Genomic DNA, 19,413 nt, shown 5'->3' on the forward strand with positions numbered 1-19,413 from the left:
ACGGGTGGCAATATAATTGGAATTTATTTGGCCATAAAATGTTCTTATTCTGTGATGCCCTCTTATGGAATTTGTACTGAGAAAATGATCTCAAAGAAGGAAAAACTCTGACAGTTTATCTGATGACTGTGGAAACCTCATAAGGAATCTTCCTGTTTCCATCCTTGCCCTACACGGTCCCCCCCCGCACACTCAGCCCCAGCACAATCTATTTTCATCACCGCAGCCCTCTGCTCAGCACCCTCCCTTATACCCTCACTTGACCAAGGTATAAGGCCAAGCCTTAGGTTGGCTGACAAGGCCACCTATGCCCTCCCTTCTGCCTCTGGGACCTCATCTCTGTCATGCTTCTTTCGCTCTTTCCCCTCCAGCCACACAGGCTCCTTGCTGTTCCTCCAAACTGGTCATACTCCTACCTTAGGGCCTTTGTTCTGAGTATTTCCTTTGCCTCAGTTCTCTTCCCCCAGAGACCCACGAGGTCCCACTCTGCTTCTCTCAACCTTTTGCCCAGCTGTCATCTTCCCAAGAGGCCTGTCTTGACCTACGCAGTTTAAAACTCCAATTCACATTCCTACCCCTGAATAAAAGCGGGATTGCTGATTTCCCCTTTCCCTGCTCTCTCTTCTACGTACTACAGAAATTACTTACAATGTCTATGATCTGTCTTCCCCACACAAAATACGAGGTCCACAAGGGCAGGGATTTTTGTCAGTTTTGCACTGATGTATCCTAAAAACTTGGACTAGTACCTGGCACTTACACACAGGCAGTCAGTAAATAACTGTTGAATGAATGAAGTTTAAAATAGCAAAAAGGAGGAAGCATGTCTAAAAACAGAGGGTTGGCTGATTAAAATCATGGTAATGGAATGCATTCTAGACTGATGTAGTCAAACCTCTTAATCTTTCTGCGTGATTCAACCCTTTGCAACCAGGTACTTTAAAAAGGGGAAAGACCCCTCTCTGCATTGGGGAATCTGAACAGAGAAGATGAAGCACCGGCAGCTTCCCTCTTGGGGTACCAGGATACCTTGAGAGTCGTGGTCTTCAGGAAAGGACTGACAGCTGCATTGTTTGGCCTGACATAAGAGAGCTCAATGAATATTTTTTGACTGAAGGAAAGAAGAGCTTATGCCTCTGTCCTGGCTGCACTGGGTTCCTGGCTCCTTTTTAGGTGGGGAATGATCTGTGAAGTGGAGTTTGTTCCCAACAGGTGATCTAAGTAGGGTAAAGGTCAGGTCAGCCACAGAGACCCTGGCCTGTGCGTGACAAGGGCTCACACGTTCCTCAGAGCTCTTCCATCTTCTGCTTTCACTGCTGTCTTCCCCACCCCGTCGGAGTAGAGCCATCTCTTCATTGTTTCGACACCTCGAGGCTGTCGCGTGAGAAGCAGCCACTTCTCTCTCAAGGTGCCTTAGGAAGACAGAAGCCAGGGGTGGGTCTGCGGGGGTGACCAATTATTATGGGCTCACTTTACCTAGTACGTTTGATAACTTAGAAATCACAAGTGATTCTCATCAGGTGTACATTTTTCTCTGATTTGAAATGCAGAAGAACAGTTTTAATATTTAACACTAAACTTCATATAACTTTTATTGCCTTTCATTTTTTTTCTAACAGGAAGTAGTGATAATATTATATACAAGTCCACTACAAAGGCAGACATCTGGTTTTCTTTCTTCTCTTTTAAGGGGGAAGATAACCGCAAACAGAATATTAACATGAAGAAATTCTCAATAGGATCTACCCCTCAACTATCTAAACCAATGGTTTTAAAACTTTATGGGGGTGGGAGGAAAACAAGTTTATGGCCCCAACCCCGGAAACTCTGAGTTAGTAGATTTTAGGGAATGCCAGAAATCTGTATGTTAAGAAGCATTCTAAGTGATTCTGGAGCAGGTGTTTCATAGACCCCACCGGCAAACACTGATATCACCTTGGACAGAATATAGAAAGAAGGATGAAAAGAACATACCTGACCCAGAACTTAAAGATGTGATCCACTGTATAATCAAGCAGTAAGTAATAAAGATTAAGCAGCGGTCACAAGAAACATCTTTAGTCATGACAAGGCAGTGAACCCCCTCCTGGGAATAAATCATCAAATGTTGCTATTAGTGAGTACACAAACTGCTAAAAATGCATGTAGTCCTTGATGGAGAACTGCATTTTATGAAATTCAGTGTGTTTCTTCTGCAGAACAACGGAGTGATACTAAATGTATCATGTAAGAAATGATTTGGTCTGTATGTGAAAAATATAGAAAAGCTCACAAAAATTTCAGACAGGACATTTGAGAAAAAATAAATCTTGGACAGTCTACCCCTTTGATTTTTCATATCCATGGGACCTAGCTGTGGGTGTTACCTAAAATCCCATCCATGGATCACTTTTGGTTTCCTAATTTGTTTTAGGCGATTTTTAACAAAGATTCATTTTTATTCTTTCGCAGGATTTTTCCTTTGTAAGTATGTGTTCCAGTTAATTGTTCCATGGGAATGAGCTAGCAAAGATCAGATTAGCTAGTCTGGAAGACATTCTGAAACAATTATGAAATAGATGCTGAAATACAATTGTTTTTGTTTTTGTTTTGCGATACGCGGGCCTCTCACTGCTGTGGCCTCTCCCGTTGCGGAGCACAGGCTCCGGACGCACAGGCTCAGCGGCCATGGCTCACGGGCCCAGCCGCTCCGTGGCATGTGGGATCTTCCCGGACCGGGGAACGAACCTGTGTCCCCTGCATCGGCAGGCGGACTCTCAACCACTGAGCCACCAGGGAAGCCCTGAAATATAATTGTCACCATAATAATACTGATGACTACGTAGCAATGTAGAAAGATGCTTATGAGTTAAAATTCAAAATGATGTATTTAAGATTATAACTATGTAAAATCATATACTATGAAGACAACTGTGACTAACTGTACCGTAGTGAGCAAGGCTCACTAACTAGGTAGCATCTAAGTATCACTGACTGCTAGGAGGAGGGGAGCCATCTACGAGGTGTGAGTTACCCCACACGAGGCCCACCAGACATGGCTTCTTCTCCAACTCACAGGAGATTAATATGCCACATGCCATAAACCGTTAAGCCATCCTTTGATAATTTGCTTATTGTTTAGTGCAGACCCTCCCCAAAGTCGAAAATGTGTGTATGACTTACAGTTCATCCTCTGTATATGCGGTTCCTCCGTACCTGTGGTTCGCATCCACGCATTAAACCAAGTAGCAGAGCAGATCGTGCAGTGCTGCAGTATTTATCATTGACAAAAGCCTGCATATAAATGGACCCACACAGTTCAAACCCACGTTGTTCAAGGGCCAACGGAATTGAAATAATAGTTGTTCTCTATTTCATATCTTGCTATACGTTTTATTGTTTTCACAGCTTAAGCTATCAATATATAAAATTAAAAATAGATTCTCTCCTTACATTCTTTGATGTCCCTCAAAGAGGTTCACACATTCCCAAAGACATCTCAAGTGAACATTACTATTTCACTTGGGCTAATGACAAACTCTGTGCCTGTTTCCTCATCTGTAAAATAGGCATGCTCTGAGCTTTGCCCACATCACAAGGTGGCTGGAGGAGGGAAGCAGCATGCAGAGCAGGGTGAACAAACCATAGCATTTAGAGCCATGTAGTCATGAGTCCTAATTCTGGCTCTGAAACTTACTATCTCTGTGACCTCTGGCAAGTTACTAAACTTCTCAAAGCCTCAACGTGAAGTGGGCAATTTCCACCTTATAGGGTATATGCATGCACGACGTCTAAAACACTGCGCAACATGCAATAGACGCTCAAGAAATGCTATTACAGCAGTGCTTTGTAAACCACAAAACATATTATGCAGATGCAATGTGTTCATTATGATAATAGAAGGAAAAGGGGAGAAAAAATATATGAGCAGCACTGGCCACAGAAGCACAGTACTAGGAATGGGAAAAACACAAGATGTGCTTGGAGAAGGGGTAACATGATATGGCTGAAAGACGGCATTCCTGATTTCTGTTCTCAAGAATATGAAAAGCCATTGAAGGCATTTTGAGAAAAATCTAACACGGCACTATCCATGCTTTAGGAACATAACTATTTGGAAATGTGGAAGATGATGTGCAGGAAGGAAAGCCAGAGGTAGGATATCAACTTGGTTAGGAGGCAAGAGGGCATGAAATTGGGCTGGAGCAATGGGAACGAGGCAGAGGGAGGGATCTGGAGGCATGGAGAAGAGCTAGGAGGCTGTTACAAGAGTCTGGGAGAAATAAGGGGGAAAACCTGCATAGTAAGGGTGCAAAGGAATGGAGGGGGCAAAGAAACATTTAGATGACCTTCATGAGTAAAGAGAGGAGAAGGGAGATTCAATATGGCTTCAAGGGTCTGACAGGGGAACTAGGAGAATGTTAATTCCGCTGTTCAAGAAAAAGGGAAGATGATGAGTTCAGTTCTGGACAAGACGGATTCAAGGCATTTAAAGAGATGTCCGCTAGACAGACCCCAGGAGAGAGACCTGGGCTTCTTATGTAGACTTGGGAGTGATCACCATAGAGATGAGAAGTAAAACTAAGAGGACCTGATGAGAATCAAATGGAGTTTAGGACGTACAAAATAAATGGTAGGAAAGAGCCTGAATAAATGTAAACACATTTACACAGGACTATTAAGAGGACAAAGGTTGGCTAAATGAAGTCTCCACCAGCAATGGACGCAAAAAACATAATATGGTACGAAAATGAGAGCAATAATATCTATAAAAATCGTATTAACTTACTAAATTTATCATTTTTATATTAACTCACAGAAATAAAAGTTAATAGGGCTTCCCTGGTGGCGCAGTGGTTGAGAGTCCGCCTGCCGATGCAGGGGACGCGGGTTCGTGACCCGGTCCGGGAAGATCCCACATGCCGCGGAGCGGCTGGGCCTGTGAGCCATGGCCGCTGAGCCTGTGCGTCCGGAGCCTGTGCTCCGCAACACGAGAGGCCACAACAGTGAGAGGCCCGCGTACCGCAAAAAAAAAAAAAAAAAAAAAAAAAAGTTAATAAAATCATTGGGTTCCTTCAGGCATGCAAATTGCAACTGGTGAAACTCAATGCTTCTAAATTTTTGCTATGAAATTCAACAACATCTTTCCACATCAATAAATATCCAAAGGAGACTAATTCAAAAATTTCAATGTTTATTTACACTTTGCATATCTCAAAAAGTTTGAAAAAAAAAAAAAGAAGTTTCAAAAGGAAGTTAGCAAATTCTCATAGATCTGCTTGTTTCTAGCACTTGGGGGAGATGGAGTCTTGGAGTTTTTAGAGACTGGAATCCTGATGGCAGAACTTCAAATGTTCTCATCACTTGCCAAGGAAGTGCCATACTTGATCTGTGTTTAAAAATGGGGGAAGCAGGGTGTTAGGGAAGGGGTGGAGAGGGAGGTGGGGAGGAAAGGAGGATAAGACAAATTTAATTTAGACCTTTCGGAAAGATTTAGGCAGATAAAAACAATCAGAACTCAGTATGACACATTTCTATATTTAAAGCCACTCACCTTTAAACTCTCAGCCTAAGTTCTCTCATTTGGCTAAGGTCTTATATTCTAGAGCCTTCCCACCTTATTTCCTACATCTTACTGGGTCACTTTAGTCTTTATCAAATAGTACTGAAGCTAGTGTCCTAGCTACGGCATGAAAGGTCTAGGAAAACCCTGTACTGTAAAATCTGACTGTCTGTCAAATACCCCAAATGGGATAGTATTGCAAAGAAACAATCTGTTAGTTTCCCATATAAGGAATATCGTTTGCTTTCCCACAAAATCATGTCTATACATTTGCTCCTTTCTAAACATCTTACAACTCGATTCATAGTAAATAGTTCTCATTTTTCCTCCAAACTTGCAAGTTGAATATTCTTCTAAAGTTTCATATTAAAACAAAAAGGCAAAAAAGCCTTGCAATATTTTAAAAGGCAAATGATACATGCACATGCTTGTATTTTGAAATTTTTACTACAGAACATTTTTACTTGTTTCTCAAAACAGCTTCAAATAATGGTAATTTAAAAAAATGCTATTTTTAATCCTACTACAAATTTTGATTTTAAGATCTTTAGTTAAAATGAGTGATTCATTAAAATGATGATAGATAATAAATAAAGTCTCCTAAATGCAGACATTTGGAGGCTTAAAATTTATCAGGACTAGCTGGAACCTCAGTACTTCACCAACCGTCACTGCACAATCAAACTACTTTCTAGCCTAAAAGTAATAAACATGTTCCTTATTTTCTGAAATTAGGAAATAATTGATTTCATCTGAAAATTATAATGACTAAAAAAGTACTTTACTTAGTTTATATAATTTTTAAATTAATCTATTGTATTTTTTGGGGTCTCCACTACTGTAAATGAATACATTTACATATCTAGCTCCTCAAGAACCAGCATATACCATACCTTCTTCATTACTTCCTTTATTCAGTGAAAATGACACCTGAAAGATAAGAATAGAGTCTCTGTTATAATGAACGTTTAGATGTGGAAACTATATCCAGAATGGTTTTCTTTTAACATGAAATTATAGAACAAAGGGAATACTCGTCTTTGCCTTTTATTGTTATTGCCTGTTCTTTCAGATAAACAAACCACAGACTTAAGAGTCAAATAAGAAAAAAAAACATTCTTGAAAAAATTTTCTGTCATTAACCCATGGGAACTACTGAGAATGTGAAGAGAGGAGAGGGGTTTTCTTTCAGTTTCTTCTTTGGCTGAGACCTTGAGAACAAAAATCCAAAACACATATTCATAGATACATGCACACACATGGACGTAGGTACAACACACAGAGAGACATTATATAATGTATTTAGCTGTCTTCTAAAGTGTTTAAATTAATTTTTCTATTTTGATGACTGGGCCAAGATTCCTAGAACAGACATAACCTGTGGTAGACAAGATTGAAAAGTTTTTCTGAGATATAAGATTTCTTCCTAATTAAGAACAATACATTTTTAAAGGTTTAAAAAGAAATTTAAAGAGAGATCCATTCTCCACAGAGAATGCACAAAGCCCAAGATAACCAGAATAAGCATCTATGTAACCAACACCCAAGTCGAGAAATGGAACATGCCAGGCACTTCCCCAATCATAACCTCTTCTCCCTGAGGTATAACCACCACCCTGATTTTATAACACACTTTTCAGATTTCAAATTTAATAATCAACTTCTAATTCTCTGAATTTGCTCAGCCTTAGTGGGAAAGATCTGCCTCTGATATTTGAGGTCTGGGGCAAATGTACAAATGGAGACCCATATATCATACACCTGAGTATTTAAAGGTTATAAATCAAGCTAACAAAGTGACTATAAAAACTGTTGCATCCTACTATCTTGATAAATATACCTTTGCACTGGCTTGGAAGCTCTCGTTTAGCATTCTGGACACCTTAGAGACTGCCTGAACATGGCAAAGTACGGAAAAGAGGCACATGGCCTTCATCCCACCCCGCTTCTGCTACCCCAGGCTCCATTCTGTGTTGAGGGCCTCACGTGCACAAGGGTAGCTCACACATCTAGGTATCCCCTGCCTCCTAACAGCCACCCACAGGCCGCTGTAGAAGTAATGGTGAGCGGAGTCCACACAGTCACGAACGTACACTTGGGGGGAGATGCCCACGTAGGCCCTGGAAACAGGCTTGCAGCTATCTGGGTAAGGAATTCCAGGGACTTGAGTAACTAAAAGGTGGTCTAGAATGGGGGCTTGGGCTCCTGGTGAACGCACAACTTTGGTCCCTCGGTCTTGCCCTGTGAGGAGGGACGTGATTGGATGAGGGCCAAAGCAGGACCCTCTAAAAGAAAGGACCCAAAGCAGGGCCCTCCTTAGGTCTAAGGACAGTCCTGAAGAACAACTCAGCAGGAAAATATAAATGTCAGCAATATTAAAAGATTCTCTATGATAGTTAATGTGCCAACTTGGAGGTTGGTTTTGGCTGAGATTAACTTTTAAACTGATGAACTCTGGGTAAAGTAGACTGCCCTCCATAATGTGAGTGGGCCCCATTCAATCAGCTGAAGGCCTGAACAGAACAAAAAGACCAGCCTCCCCAAGCATGAGGGAATTCTCCAGCAGACTGCCTTTGGACTTCATCTGAATCCCTGGCTTTCCTGGGTCTCCAGCCGGCCATCCCCTTCTGCAGATTTTGGAATCACTAAGCCTTAACAATTTCTTCATATGTATCTCTTATTGATTGTTTCTCTGAAAAAAACACTGGCTAATACATTCCCCTGAATCATAAATGGGTTAAAGTTAGTTTTCCTTCTACTCTTTAAGAAAAAGGTTAATCAAATATGCTTTGTTTTATTTTCTATCATACAAAATGATGATATAACAATGTAAATAAAGAACACCTCTGTACAAATTTTATGTAAAACATCCTTGAGATTTTTCCAAGTACTTTCAAAAAAAAAAAAAAACCGAAAGAAAATTCTATTCAGCTTCCTAGCACAGAGAAAATGCTTAACCATGGTTGGTTTTGAGGATGGCAGAACTTAAATCATTCTGGGTGTGAAAGTAACACTACAACATAAAAACTGAGATTAGGCCTTTGGGATTTAATGGCTCTGTTTTTCTATATAGACTATAAAACAGAGTAACTTGCTTATTCTTTGAAATTCTTATGCTCTTTAAATTGTGCAGGACGCCTATTACAGAGTTTGTTGGAAAGGTAGCTGTTTAGGTTTCCTGCTTAAAATTAGCAGCTGCTTCTTGCTGGAGCTGTCAAACATTTCAGGGGAAGAAAATGTGTGATATATGAAATAGAATAATCGAGCAGCTTCTCATTAACCTAAAAAGCATTACAGAAAAGAAATGGACTAACTACTCTAGCTAAAACATTTATCATTACATTTTATTTTAAAAATAATTCCCAGAATGCTTTATTTCTTTATTCCTAAAATCTATTTCTTGGTTGGTAGAATATATTCAGACTGTACAAAGCCTCATATAAAAGAAAACAAACATCACAGGTAAATCTAACAGAGATAAAATAACTATGAAAGTCTGGAAGTTTTTTTTTGTTTTTTACACTTTTCCATATTAACATATGTCAAAAGAGACCAACATTTAAATTTGAAAACAACAATGGGTTCATGATACACATCAGCTATTTAACTCTTCACCTACTGTCAATGACTTCCTGATTCTTAAACATTACACTTGCTTACAGAAAATAGAAGAACAAAGAAATGCACAGAGCAGCATTTTAAAGTGACCTAATCCCAACCCTCACTCTCAGAAGTCACCATCATTACATTTTCCTTGTAAGAAACAGAAGGATTTTCAGTTACTTACTTCTCCTAATTTCTCAGTAGGGGATGAATGTGGGCACCCTCTACTCATCTAAGATAAATTCTCCAGGAAATTGTATTACTTTATACTCTCATTCTAAAAATGCTATCTCCTTTCCTCTCCCACTCCAAAAATACATATCTTTAATTTCTTTCAAACAAATTTAGTGTTCTTATTACCAAAGTATTCTTCTTTTATCAACCAAAGAAGGCTTACTCTTTTCTGTCCCTACTCATGTATAAACTGTATTTTATATGAATATGAACTATTAAACAACTGTTTTGTACTCCTTCAGATAACCCCACCAGGTCCCTATAAGCATTTTCACCTGTAGGTTACATGTGTTCAAATTAATTAACAAACATGACACACTCAACCAACATAAAAGCTTGCTTTACTACATGATATGAAGATTGATGTTCTTTTACTTTATTATAAGGATTCAAAATTTAAGAGAAAAAAGTTCCTGATTTTTCATTCAGGTGCAGTAGGGTTTTAGTTGAATTAAATTACCTTGGGTATTCTCTCCCTACATTATGTTTCCATGGTTCATAAGGCAGTTACTCTATATTCATTTTTCTTCTTCTTCCAGTTTTACTGAGATATAATTGACATACAGCACTGTATAAGTTTAGGGTGTACAGCATAATGATTTAACTTACATCATGAAATGATGACCTCAATATGTTTAGTGAACAGCCATCATCTCATATAGATACAAAATTAAAGAAACAGAAAACACATTTTTCCTTGTGATGAGCACTCAGGCTTTACTCTCTTAACAACTCTCACATGTAACATACAGTGGCATGAATGCTATTTATCCTACTCTACCGTGTATCTCTAGTAGTTACTTATCTTATGACTGGGAGTTTGCACCTTTTGACTGCCTTCATTCAATTCTTCCTCCCCCCACCCAGCGCTCTGGTAACAGCAAATCTGATCTCTTTTTCTGAGTGTGTTTGTTTGTTGCAGTATAAATGACCTACCACACTAGGTTAGTTCCTGGTGCACAATACAGTGATTCGGTATTTCTATGCGTTACAAAATAATCACCATGATTAATCTAGTTACCATCTGTCACCATACAAAGATTTTAGAGTATTATTGACTACATTCCCCTTGCTGTACACTTCATCCCCATGATTCATCTATTTTGTAACGAAGTTTGTACCTCTTAATCTCCCTCATCTATATTCATTTTATTTTCACATTTCTTTTCTGATTTCTGCTTTATAAATCAACAAAACGTGACCAATTCTTAGTTATCCATAAACAAAATGTAAGAGGTTTTTTTTTTAACATTTTTTTGTTTATTTATTTGGCTGCACTGGGTCTTCGTTGCGGCACACGGGATCTAGTTCCCCGACCAGGGGCTGAACCCCAGCCCCCTGCTCTGGGAGTGTGAAGTCTTAACCACTGGACCACCAGGGAAGTCCCTGTAAGAGTATTTTAGGTTTATGTTAATTTAATCTACTTCCTCTTCAAGAATGTATACAATTGGCTAGTAGCTGAAAAAAATTATTTTACTTTCATCTCCTTTGTTCATCTTTGAGTGGTAATGCAGTGAAGCTTTTAAGAGGAAAGAAAGGGAAAGGAAGAGGGAGATATACTAGAATCAGATCCTGATTTACCAAGAAAATACATTATTTAAATTTTTTAATAGTAAACTGCCACAAAGATGTTCATTTTCAGAGTCACAAATAAAACAAATCTGTATGGCATAAATATTGTAGCATGACCTCATTAGAAAAATCACATCCACAGAAAGGTTCCACTCTAAAGGGAAACACAGTCCTCTTTGATGGAGATGTAAAGTGAGTGCCCACAGAGGGAAGGGTCTCTTGCCTAGGCAGTCCAAGAGGTCCAAGCAACCCTGGTAATAAGACGGCATCCCAGACAGAGTGATTTCAGAACTTAGTTTTGAGTTGGCTTGATTTAAAAAACCAGAAGCCAAGGACTGTCATCTTGTTCTGAGATGTGCAAGGAAACTATTCTTGATGTCATCAATAGCTTTAAGCAGAGATGAAGTACATGCCCAAAGGAAATGATCTGAGAAGCATGCTGTTAAAAGTCCTATCCAACAACTATAATGAGCTGTAACATTATTCTTCTGGTCATTACTTTTCATATTTGAAACTATTTAAAAATATTCATTAGTTGGTAGTTTCCCATTAGAGCACAGAACCCCAAAGTGTGCACTTCTAAACTAGCTGCTTTATTGATTATCTTTGTTGTGGGCCTCTAAAAAAATGTTAATATGGCTTTGGTGTGAACTTTTTTAAGTGCTATTGCTTTTAAGCGATAACAATGCCTCAGACTCACATCAGACACTTTTGATGATGGATTCACCTAAAGTCCTTCGCCTGGTTATGTAAACGCCAACATGCGTTTATGAGATTGCTGGTAAAGTTTAGGGATGAAAGAGGTGGCCACAGTATATACTGATGTTAACTGCCCCCGTACGGAATAACCAACTGTTCAGGCGCTATTTGTTGAAAACTTATTACTTTGAAAATCAGTTGTCCACATATATGTAGGTCTATTTCTGGATTTGTTTTAACTGATCTTTCTCTAGTTTTATACCATTACTATACTATTTTGATTACTGTAGCTGTATAAAACGTCTGTAAAGAACAAAGTTGGTATTCTAATTGATCTAATTGATCTACAGATCAATTTGAGAATTGACATCATAACAATATTGAGTCTTCCAACCCACGAACATGATACATCTTCCCATTTATTTAGTTCTCTGATATCTATGGGCAATGTTTTACAGTTTTCAGGGTACAGGTTCTTCACATTTTTTTTTCCAGATTTATTCCTAAGTGTTTCATATTTTCGAAGCAATTATAAATAATGTATTTATTTTTCATTAATTTTTGTTCCTTATAAAAATACAATTGCTAATTGTATATTGAGCTTATATCTTGCAACCTTGCTAAAATCACTTATTCTAGTATCTTTAGATTTTATGGAATATTTAATATAGACATTCATGCCATCTTCCTTTATAACCTGGATGCCTTTTCCGTCTTTTTAATGCCTTCCTGCACGGCTAGAAGCTTCAGTACAATGCTTAATAAAAGCAGTGGGATACGAGGTCTAGAGTTGTAGAGTTGTATTTACAGAAAGGTTTTTAAGTGCAAATTTAAGTTGTTTATGTCTATTTCTTCTTCAGTGAGTTTTGGTAGTTTATGTATTTCAAGGAATCTGCCCATTTCATCCAACTTGTGAAATTAACTGGTATACAGTTTTTTCACAATATTTCTCTATTGTTCTCCTAATAGCTCCTAAAACAGTAGTGATGCCACTTGTCTCATTCCTGACATTAAAGATCTGTCTTCTCTCTTTTCTTTCCTGAACATTCTGGCTAAAGGGTTTATCAGTTTTGCTGGTCTCAAAGAGTCAATTTTTGGTTTCATTAATTTTCTGTGTTGTTTTTCTGGGCATACAAATTCTCTTAATTATGAAATATCAATACTTCAAACACACAGAAAATGAAGAGACCATTATAACAAATATCTACTCTCTAGATTTTTTTAGAGTTAACATTGTTATTTCAGAAAAGTTACAAGTGAAGTCTCTTTTTCTCCCAACTCATCAAAAATAAAGACCTTATTTATTTTTATTCCCTCTCAGAAGTAACTTCTCCTAACCACTATGCTGAAACTGGTGTTTATTGTTCTTATTTATGTTTCTAAAATGTGAGCAACGTATCTGTTTGTATTCATTAAAAATATATGGTGCTGCTTTGGGTGTTTTAAAATTTACTTCAATGATGCATACTATATCCTGCTGCAAATGCTTTTTTCACCCAATACTGCACTTTCAGGTTTTATCCATGTAGAGTCATATAGTTCTAATTCACATATTTTACCTGTGGTATCGTATTCCACTGTACAAATATACTACAGTTTATTTACCCAGTTTTCTATTGACAGACACTTGTCCAGTTTCCAACTTTCCCATGTCTGATCATAAAAACTATGTATTAGTGTCTCTGTAGAATGTACATCTAGAAAGGTAACTTCAGAGTACTGGGTTATATGCATCTTCAACTATACTAGAAATCACGTAATTGCTATTCAAGGTAGCTGTACTAATTTATACTCCTATAAAGCATATCAACAAGTACGAGTGGTCTCCCTTCTCCACTTGCTTAAAAACACTTGTAAACGTTTGCCTATCTGATAACTATGAAATTGTACTATGTCTTAATTCGATTTCATTGATCACTGGGGAAATACAGCAGATTTTCACATATTTACTGGCAATTTAAATATTCTCTCTTGTGAGTTGCCCATTCATACTTTTGCCCATTTTTTTTCCTACTGGTTATTTTTTTCTTGTTGATTTGAATAAGTTGTTAATCCTTTTGTCACTTATATGCAAGTACCTTCTCCCAATCAATGGCTTATCTTTTGACTTATTTTGTGGTATCTTTAATTGTTTACAGCTTGAAAAAAAAACTTTAAATTTGTCAGTCTTTTCTAGGTTATTCCTGGCCCTTTAATATTCCATATACATTTTAGGATTATCTTACCAAGTTCAGTGAAAACCCTATTGAAATTCTGATTAAAAATAGATTGACTTCATTACTTAATATGGGAGAAATTGTCATTTTCATAATTAAGTATTCCTTTAAACTGTTGATAAGTCTATTTGGGTTTTCTGTTTATTCTTGATTTGACATTGTAATTTATATTTTTAAAAAATTGTCAATTCATCTATGTTTAGAAAGGTATTGCCAAAAGCAATTTAGAATGTTCCTTTCTCTTTTTTTTTTTGGCCACACCGCGTGGCACGTGGGATCTTAGTTCCTGAAAAGGGATCGAACCCATGCCCCCTGTCCCCCCTGTAGTGGAAGCATGGAGTCTTAACCACTGGACTACCAGGGAAGTCCCGAGTATTCCTTTCTGATTACGTATATATCTCCTGTGTCTGTAATAATGTCTTAATTTTAATTTTTGATATTTTTATTTATGGCTTCTCTATTTCACTGTCTTTCCTGTAATAAGTTTGTCTATATTATTAGCCTTAAAAGAAGAAAACCCAGCTTTTATTTTATTTTATTTTATTTTATTTTAACATCTTTATTGGGGTATCATTGCTTTACAATGGTGTGTTAGTTTCTGCTTTATAACAAAGTGAATCAGTCATACATAAACATATGTTCCCATATGTCTTCCCTCTTGCGTCTCCCTCCCTCCCACCCTCCCTATCCCACCCCTCCAGGCTGTCACAAAGCACCAAGCCAATCTCCCTGTGCCATGCGGCTGCTTCCAACTAGCTATCTACCTTACTACGTTTTTTAGTGTGTATATGCCCATGACTCTCTCTCGCCCTGTCACAGCTCACCCTTCCCCCTCCCCATAACCTCAAGTCCGTTCTCCAGTAGGTCTGCGTCTTTATTCCTGCTTTACCCCTAGGTTTTTCATGACATTTTTTTTCTTAAATTCCATATATATGTGTTAGCATACGGTATTTGTCTTTTTCTTTCTGACTTACTTCACTCTGTATGACAGACTCTAGGTCTATCCACCTCATTACAAATAGCTCAATTTCGTTTCTTTTTATGGCTGAATAATATTCCATTGTATATATGTGCCACATCTTCTTTATCCATTCATCCGATGATGGGCACTTAGGTTGTTTCCATCTCTGGGCTATTGTAAATAGAGCTGCAATGAACATTTTGGTACATGACTCTTTTTGAATTTTGGTTTTCTCAGGGTATATGCCCAGTAGTGGGATTGCTGGGTCATATGGTAGTTCTATTTGTAGCTTTTTAAGGAACCTCCATACTGTTCTCCATAGTGGCTGAACCAATTCACATTCCCACCAGCAGTGCAAGAGTGTTCCCTTTTCTCCACACCCTCTCCAGCATTTATTGTTTCTAGATTTTTTGATGATGGCCATTCTGACTGGTGTGAGATGATATCTCATTGTAGTTTTGATTTGCATTTCTCTAATGATTAATGATGTTGAGCATTCTTTCATGTGTTTGTTGGCAGTCTGTATATCTTCTTTGGAGAAATGTCTATATAGGTCTTCTGCCCATTTTTGGATTGGCCAGCTTTTATTTTAATTGATCCTTTTCATTATCTCCTTGTTTTCCATTTCATTAAATATTTGCTCTACTCTTTATAATTTTCTCTCTTATAATGTAAAAAGATAGAAAAAAACAGAGTGCTTGTTGAGTTGAATGTTCAGCATCTCAATTTTCTTTCTTCATTTCTGCTGTACAGTTAATTTCTCTCAAAAATTATTTTTGCTGCATCATGCAAGTTTTGACATAGAGTGATTTAGTTGTCACTCAATTTTAAATATTTTATAATTTTTCATAATTCATTTTTTTGAGGCATGACTTGAGATGTATTTTTAGTTTCCAAACAACACAGATTTGGGGTTTTTTTCTTTTAATATTTTTATAGCTGATTAGCAACCTTGTTATACTGTTGACAAAGAAAGTGGTCTGCATTACCTCAACTCTTTGGTATTTGTTTTCCAACTCTTTGTGGCCTAACATATACTCAATTTTAGGAAGTGTCCACATGTACTAGAAAAAACAATGTATTCTCTAATTATATATATTGATAAAGCTTGTAAATTTTGCTCCCATCTTCTCAATGTATTTTCCAAATAACACTTTATATACAGTAAAGGATCCTAAAACTAGCATCTTAAATCCCAGAATCAATTGTCATTAAATATCAACTGATATTAGATCTGAAAGGAAAACTACATGTGTGTGCACACACGCACACTCATGTGTGCACACACATACACAAACATACATTCCTTGTTCCCTATAAAGGCTCTGAACCTTGTTCCCTGAAATAAAGCTCCAACTTCTGGTCATACAGTCTTCAAAAACTGGGAAAGAGTCCTACCTTTTTGGCTATAAAAAAGACACACTACCCAAAAAAATGTAATTGGGTGGTCCTGTGGTTGAACTACCACTGAGAGTTACTCCTGTTGCTGGTGGCCACACACTGTAGCCCAGAGTAACCAACTGCCTCTGTGGATCCCTAGTGTGTTCAGATCTAAGTAGCAAACCTTGTTTTTGACACAGCCATGCCTTTCATGGTTGCATATAATTCAAACATCTGTATTTATAAACAAAATCCAATAACCTTTCTGACCATTTCAGTTCTCCTTATCCTCCTCAGATCAGCTATCCTTCTGAAGATCTCTAACCTATGTCTGATAAATTACTTCTGTAGATATTTTCTCTTTTGTTTCTAAAATGCATCCAAATAATAGTCATCAGGGTGTTGGCTTTTATTTTTTCTTGGTTATGGTGACACTATTTTTCCTAATTTAATTGATCTGTGCATATTGTTGGGTGACCACTTAATGATTTTGGGGGGAGGCCTCAATGCTACTACACTTAATTGTATTTTGATCAATATACGTTCACCAGTATATGCTTCCTGCAACAGTTCTCCTTATCCCTCAAGAGTTTAGTCCATTTCTTTTCTTTGTATACTTTAAAAGTATATGTTCACCAAAACCAATTACTTGATCCTAAAATCTCACCTAATTAACGATCGTTCTGCATATTCTGTGAATACACATCTAGAAAGTGAAAACCTGTTTTACTATCTGGCCGTGTTTTAAGCAGAACTTCGGGCTCATTTATTTATCTATTTTTTTTTATTTTTTAAAGATTTTTTTGATGTGGACCATTTTTAAAGTCTTTATTGAATTTGATACAATATTGCTTCTGTTTTATTTACTTTTTTGGGTTTTTTGGCCACGAGGCATGTGGGATCTTAGCTCCCCGATCAGGGATCGAACCCACACCCACTGCACTGGAAGGCAAAGTCTTAACCACTGGACCACAGGGAAGTCCCCAGATTCATTTAACATCTACACATCTGTCTTAAGATAATATTACCTAAGTTGATTAACTTGTTAGAATGAGTTCACTTATTCTAAGTCCACTAATAAACCTTGGGGTTATAATTTGTTTCCATACAGGCCCAGGATTGATGTGGTCTGAATATGATCAAGTTTGATAGATGACTTTAATGTCTTAAGTTATTCTGAGCAAGCAAAGGACAAACGAAAGCTGACAGTACTTTGAAGTCAGTGCAACATTCAATATATAGCAAAATAGAGAGATCTGGGAATATATAACCTAAGTAATGCTGATTCAAACATCTCAATGTGGTTGTGAAGAGATAAAATGCCAAGTCAAAATGCTCTGACTACAAAGAATTTCATTATTACAAGTTGATAAAATTTTCAGGAGAAATTGTTACCTAATCTGAGCTTCTGAATCACTAATGAGGCTGCTAATAGAGCAATTCTTTGATTTACAAATTTTTAATGGTGAAATCCCATATACAGTAAGTTCCACTAGAGCTGATGATGAGGGACTGCTTTCTCTGCATTTTGATTTTCTACCATAGTTTCCTCAGTGAAAAATTAGTATAGCACCTTCTTCATTATTACGAAACACAACAAAGCTACCAAACCATGTAATTAAAGCTGGATGTTAATGTTTCTGAATTCTAATCTTGTTTCCCAAATCAAACTATCCAGATCATATCCATGTTCTCCAATTATTATTTTTTTCCAAGAGGACTTTTCCTACTAATATGCTAGGAAAAAAACTTTTTAAAAAAGATGTAAGATTGAAACTTTATTCTTACAGCTAATTTTAAGACAAGTATCTATTATATCTATCATTTATAAAACCCAAACTAAAATGAATGAAATAGTCTTAATCTGAGATTAGTGGGAGACTACGTGAATAAAGTTTTTAATTTGTTTTCCTTAATTTTTTTCTTAAAGAATTAATAATAAATATTGATGAGAACTAAGTTCAGAATGTAATGACACAGATATAAAACTGAAAACTTGAAGAAAATACACCGATATTGTAGCCTGCATTACTGTCATGGCTCCCCTGCATCTTCCCTTGCTTCCCTAGCCCGTTCTCACCAACGCAGCCAGAATGATCTTGTTAAAATCTAAGTCAGATCATATCACTCCCTCAGTGGTTCCTTCTTATTCAGAATAAGAAATGAAATTCTTAAAATAGTCTCTAAGGGTATTTTACAGTGTCTTTCATAATAATTTGCCTCCATTTTCACCCCCAGATCCATGCATTTCTGATCTCATCTCCTCCTTTCTCCCTTAGACTCTTTCTACTCCACCAGCCACTGTGGCTCCTCGGTTATTTCTTGAACATGTCAGGTACCCACTTGCCTCATGGCCTTTGGGCTGCAGCATGGAATTCTCTTCCTTTACAAGTCACTTGGCTCAGTCCCTTACCTTCTACAAATCTTGACTCAGGTCCGTTCTCCCCTCAGTGGGGCTGTTCCCTACTACTTTTCAATCACTACAACTCCCATCCCACTCCTGGCACTTTATCCCCTCTTCCCTCATTCATTTTTCATCATAGCATTTATCGCATTCACAAACACTATATATTTCACTTGTGTATTTATTATCCATCACCCCAACTAGAATGTTAGCTATACGAGGAAAGAGGTTTTTGTGTCTTTTAATACTGCATCCCCAGCACCTAGATTCTAACCACACGCAGCAGGCAATAATTAAATAACTGATTAATTAATGGAAAAAAATTCAAAGCAGCCATTGTGAGCAAACATTTTTGTTGTTCCTTAAGATCTAAATTCACTAGTTTCTATCCGATAATTAAGAGAAAAAAAAAACCCAAACCCCTCAATTTATAAATGGGATTTCTAGCCTAAGATCACTCCTGAACACACTTTACACAGCAGCATTACTTGATTATCTGAACGTGAATTTCCTTATTTAGTGGTTTCCAAATCAAGCATTACTTTGCTGATAAATTCAGTTGCCTCCAGGCAGTATTATCACTAAGACATGTAAAAATCTGAGGGTATCTTCTTAGTTAAGAGAAGGAAAGCTTGTGAGGTAACCAAACTAAATGGAAAAAAAAAAAAAAAGGAAAAGAGATGTATTTATTTCATTTTTTTTGAGCCGAAATGCACCTGTGCCAGCAGCCAGTCACAATTTAGACACTGGATTGTGTATAACTCATAGGAACAGGTCAGTACAGAGGAGGGCAAATGCATTC

At 37.4% G+C, this 19,413-nt stretch overlaps 1 protein-coding gene across 8 annotated transcripts in view; it reads right to left on the bottom strand.

Moving 5' to 3' along the window:
* Nucleotides 1–5,156: 5,156 nt before the first annotated feature.
* The window catches only part of PPA2 (inorganic pyrophosphatase 2), an 85,132-nt gene continuing 70,875 nt past the window's right edge, over nucleotides 5,157–19,413 (bottom strand). For 5 of the 8 annotated variants that reach the window (XM_033427817.2, XM_012532974.3, XM_033427819.2 and 2 more), the window contains 2 exons: nucleotides 6,436–6,472; nucleotides 5,157–5,368 (listed from right to left, as the gene is read on the bottom strand). In XM_033427817.2, coding sequence (XP_033283708.1) covers nucleotides 5,340–5,368; nucleotides 6,436–6,472 — 66 coding nt within the window. In that variant the 3' untranslated portion in view covers nucleotides 5,157–5,339. Of the gene's footprint in view, nucleotides 5,369–6,435; nucleotides 6,473–9,901; nucleotides 9,924–14,983; nucleotides 15,014–15,267; nucleotides 15,491–19,413 lie in introns of those variants that run through there. The other 3 variants (XM_049709502.1, XM_049709500.1, XM_049709499.1) reach the window with 3 other exon arrangements.

The sequence above is a fragment of the Orcinus orca genome, chromosome 4, assembly GCF_937001465.1.
Source record: "Orcinus orca chromosome 4, mOrcOrc1.1, whole genome shotgun sequence".
NCBI lineage: Eukaryota > Metazoa > Chordata > Mammalia > Artiodactyla > Delphinidae > Orcinus > Orcinus orca.